The sequence below is a fragment of the Musa acuminata genome, chromosome BXJ3-2 (genome assembly GCF_036884655.1).
Source record: "Musa acuminata AAA Group cultivar baxijiao chromosome BXJ3-2, Cavendish_Baxijiao_AAA, whole genome shotgun sequence".
Taxonomy (NCBI): domain Eukaryota; kingdom Viridiplantae; phylum Streptophyta; class Magnoliopsida; order Zingiberales; family Musaceae; genus Musa; species Musa acuminata.
In genome coordinates this window covers 33,285,681-33,290,059 of record NC_088350.1, presented here as the reverse complement: position 1 = coordinate 33,290,059, position 4,379 = coordinate 33,285,681, and the positions used below count along the sequence as shown (strand labels likewise).

General features: G+C 35.8%; 1 protein-coding gene across 2 annotated transcripts; it reads left to right on the top strand.

Moving 5' to 3' along the window:
- The first annotated feature begins 305 nt into the window (after positions 1 to 305).
- LOC135630970 (CMP-sialic acid transporter 1-like) lies at positions 306 to 4,379 on the top strand. 2 transcript variants are annotated; one of them, XM_065138307.1, is made up of 5 exons: positions 306 to 365; positions 2,261 to 2,430; positions 2,572 to 2,758; positions 3,568 to 3,645; positions 3,770 to 4,379. In XM_065138307.1, the coding sequence occupies exons 1-5, from the start codon at positions 324 to 326 to the stop codon at positions 3,911 to 3,913; spliced, it is 621 nt and encodes a 206-aa protein (XP_064994379.1). In that variant the 5' UTR covers positions 306 to 323; the 3' UTR covers positions 3,914 to 4,379. The 2 variants fall into 2 exon arrangements, with proteins under 2 accessions (XP_064994379.1, XP_064994378.1); XM_065138306.1 differs by lacking the exon at positions 306 to 365 and having other exon boundaries at positions 2,126 to 2,430.

Below are 4,379 nucleotides of genomic sequence, written 5' to 3'. Positions count from 1 at the left end.
CACAAATTGGGTCAGCTTGAAGAATTTGTTTGAAGTATGGTAATAATGGTGCAGTTATTGTCGCATGACACTTGAAATCATGACACTTGTTCCTGGCGTTAGTTGGAATTGGAAATAAATCACACTGGATCTTTCGGATGTCTTCTTAAATGTGTATATTGTTGAATATTCTTTGTACATGAAAGAAAAATTTCCATTGTTCCTATGGTGTCATTTCAATCTTTTTCTCTGTTATTAAACTTATGGTTTGTGATTGCAGTGGAATCCTTTCCTTTTGATGTTTTAGGTTGTTTCTGAGGAGGAAGTTGTCAACCTGACAGTGGATGGTGGTTGTTCTATTAACTGTTGGGACAACTACAAGCCAGGTGCTCTGTTATTTAGGAGATCTATAATTCCTCAAGTTTGAATCTAAGCTGTTCTAGAGTTGGCCCTAACAGTTCCATTTGGTACTCGTGGTTTCTTTTCCATTAACATACTGCACTAATTATTTGAGTTTTGAAGTATGTCTTTTTTCATTTAATTTTACTGGAATCTATGGGGTAAAGCAATATTGGTACACCAATGTTTGGTCCATTCTAATAAGATATAAGCGCTCCTGTTCCAGTTTATTTCATTGGAAGGTTGAACACTGAAGCCCATGTCGTTAGAGCTCCAACTGCTTGAAACTGCTTTCTCTCGAGCCCTATTTTATCTCCTCTTCTCTATCTGGGATCCCTTACTTCGATCATGTCCTGCTGGCTAGTCTTATTTATTGATGGTGATGTTGTATCCAGAGTATCAGAATCAATTCTAATTTTGGTCCTTCAGAAGAGCTTTTATTTTTTCTTTATGGTTTATATGACATATCGTACTGTTGGAAGCTGTGGATAGTTTCAACAGAATCGGCTGTTTCAGTTCCAACCATTTCCAATTCAATTTTAGTTGTTTCACAACTGAGATTCATAAGTTGTCATGAAATTGTATAAAATTGTTGAATTGTGCCTCGGCATGCCTCTAATTTGTTATACCAAATTGGATGAACCCTTGATTTATTTTCACGAAATAGGAGCTGCATGACCGATCTCAACAAGCAAAACTTGGAAGGGGTTTAATACTGTGACTGGCTGATTCCAAACTACTTCCATGTTGGGACAGGATTGGTTAGAGCACAAAATCTTGCTGGTAACATTTTCTGAGTAGAGACTTAGAATTAGGGGCTTTTGTAAGTTGTAACAACAATGTGTTTCAAACGTCTTTTGGCATCAGACATACCATCAGGAAAATTTACAGATGGTCAAACATTTAGTACCCATCAAATGCTGACTATTTTTCTTGATGTTGATATGTTATGATTAGGGTATTTCTCCATAAATGGAATTTTTTGGTTGAAACAATCTCAAGTATCAATATTAGAGGGGCAAACAAGCGAATGTGGGTACTTTGGGTGATAAATATACAAAATTTTATACTAATTGTTAGATGCAAATAAATCTAAAGTCTATGAATCATTGGTATACACAAGGTTATTAATGTTGAATAGTTTATATTAATCCATGCTTTTGTTCTATGTGCAAATTTTTGGATATACTTTTTCTGAAAAATAAGATGTGGAGATTATTGGTGTTCCCTTCCTTTTGTTGTGTTGTAAGAAATAAAATTTAAATTAGTTCTTGTCCTCATGTGACAACAAGTCGTAATGTTCCTCATGTGACAACAAGTCATAATGTTCTTACTATTTGGAGTCAGCTACATGCATCTTTTCCCACCATTGAGCTTTATACAAGGCTTTTTATTTATATTGGTGCCTAAGATCTATAGATTAGTGCATACAAATCCTTTTAAGAGTGCCATCACAGTGGTTAATTCGCTCCAAATATTCTTATTGTTGAGCTCCATCTTCATATAAGTTTCTTGAGGAAGTGGACACTAGTATTGCAGGAAGATGTGTAGTGGGATTAGGGTTTGAGGCTTTAGTCGGGTAAGAATTTGGTGTGGACCTTTATCCAAGCATGAGAAGGACATCTGATCATTTTCCTCTTTAATTATGTCCACTGGTGACTGAGAGACAATGTGATGATTAGAATGACTAATATGGGAAAAAGGAAGATGTCAATGACTAATATGCAAAGGTCATTTTGTTTATCCTCGCTGAATACTGTTTTTCATGAAGCCATTTGAATATTTTGGATCCACTCATTCCTATTTATATCAAACTTCAACTAATGATGATCATACCAATCATATTAACCACCTATATAATTTTTTCAAATATGATGCACAGGTGAAAGGTTGTGGAGAGGCATCTTGTGACTCACTATTTTCAGCACCTATACAAGGTTACATGTTTGGACTCTTGTCTGCCTGTCTTTCTGCACTAGCTGGTGTTTATACAGAATACTTGATGAAGAAGAACAACGACACCCTGTACTGGCAGAATGTGCAACTATATACGTATATACCTTTATCTGTTGTTTCGTGTGTGTGTGTGTGTACATTTGTTAACTTGTCTTTCTCAGCAAATAGAAGCAAGAGATTCATAAAATATTGAGTTGTTAGATACTATCAGTTACCATCGCTACACTTTACTGTCAGGTTTGGTGCAATCTTTAACATGACACGGCTTATGATGGATGATTTTAGAGTTGGATTTGAGAATGGACCATGGTGGCAACGTCTTCTTAATGGATACACTGTTACAACATGGCTGGTTGTATTAAACCTAGGATCTTCTGGGTTGTTAGTTTCATGGCTGATGAAATATGCAGACAATATTGTGAAGGTAAGTCCTGTATACTTTCTTCTACGACTGTGTATGTGGAAGTGATTTTCCGTACTGCATGTACAATGCTCAAACCAATGACACGCTTAAAGTAGCCATAAAATGGTAGAATATATTGCCTATAAAATTTGCTGAGACATGGCATGTTATTCTGGATTGTTATATCTGAGCCAGTGTTCTATTTTTATTTTTATTTTCTTTTTTACTTGTAGGGATAAAATTGGTTTTCATTATTGTTGCTGTTCATTTTCACTGTATTGTATTTATCATATCATAATAGGACATGGACTTGCTCTTTAGGAAGTAATTTAAATGGAACATGTTTCTTTGAGAAGGAAGGTGAGCCTTGGTTGCCATGGCAAAGTAGCCTTTTTATGATTTGGTGTCAAGTTCAAGTCATGAAAGCATTTCTTGTAAGGGGTAGACTGTATGGGCCAGTCTTTTATGTTAATGTCTTTGTTAGAGCTTGTTAGTCAACTTTAGAAGGTTATTTCTACAGTGCAAACCAAGCCCAAATTAAAAACATCAACTGCATGACAAAGTTGCATTTAAAATTTGACTTACTTTATATGTATGTATGTTTATGCTTTTTGTATTAAAGTTACTTAGAAATGAGAATATTAGAGTCCTTTGAACTTTACTGTCAACAGTTACCATCTTCGTAAATTTGTTCTCTCTCATGGAATCTGAAAAATCCAAAGAAACACAATGTTTATAAACATTAATTAACACGGTGGATATTCTTTTGCCGGCAATATGTTTCTTTTGACAATAATTTCAACTTATCGTGTTTTTCCTCATCCTTTCAGGTGTATTCAACTTCGATGGCAATGTTACTAACGATGGTCGTATCTATATTTCTTTTCAGTTTCAAGCCTACTGTGCAGGTAAGTTGTATACCCTCAAGATCAAATCAACAGCCAAAGTATCAATTTACTGTCCTACATTTTCTATAGGACAAGTGACAAACTATGCCTGATCGGTTTACTACGGTCGACATCTTTTCTGCAGCTTTTCTTGGGCATTATAATCTGCATGATTTCGCTGCACATGTACTTTGCTCCTGCTCACAAGCTCGTAGATTTACCAGCGACAACAAAGGCGGCGTCAGACACACTCAAGGAAATAGCTGTCGAGCCAACGGGGGAGTCATGATTCTGTTGCTATGTAAGCTCAACGGAACAGGATCTGTTAACCAAATACTATTCATATCGTAGATGGAATTGTTTAGAGATGAAAGAAACAGAAGATGTGAATTGAATGCGTGGTGCTTGCAATTCCAGATTTTATGAAGAAGACGAGTCTATCGGACAAGCAAAGTCCGAATAGATTTGCTAGTGCTCTGCAACATAATGCACTAGCAAAGTCTCCAGAAACATAGAGCATAGCCAATGAATAGATTTGTGCCATGTGGTGTCACAGTTAATGTAGAGAGAGAGAGAGAGAGAGACTAGTCCTCAATCAGTTTGTCTCATTGATTTTGCATTAAGTATCTCAAGTGTTTATCACCATAGAGTAAACCATTTTCTTCTTTTTTAAGTCGAGCAATTTTGGACCCATGTCACCAAGTATATTCAAATGAATTAAAAATATGGCGACAATGATGATATGTTCGAGACAA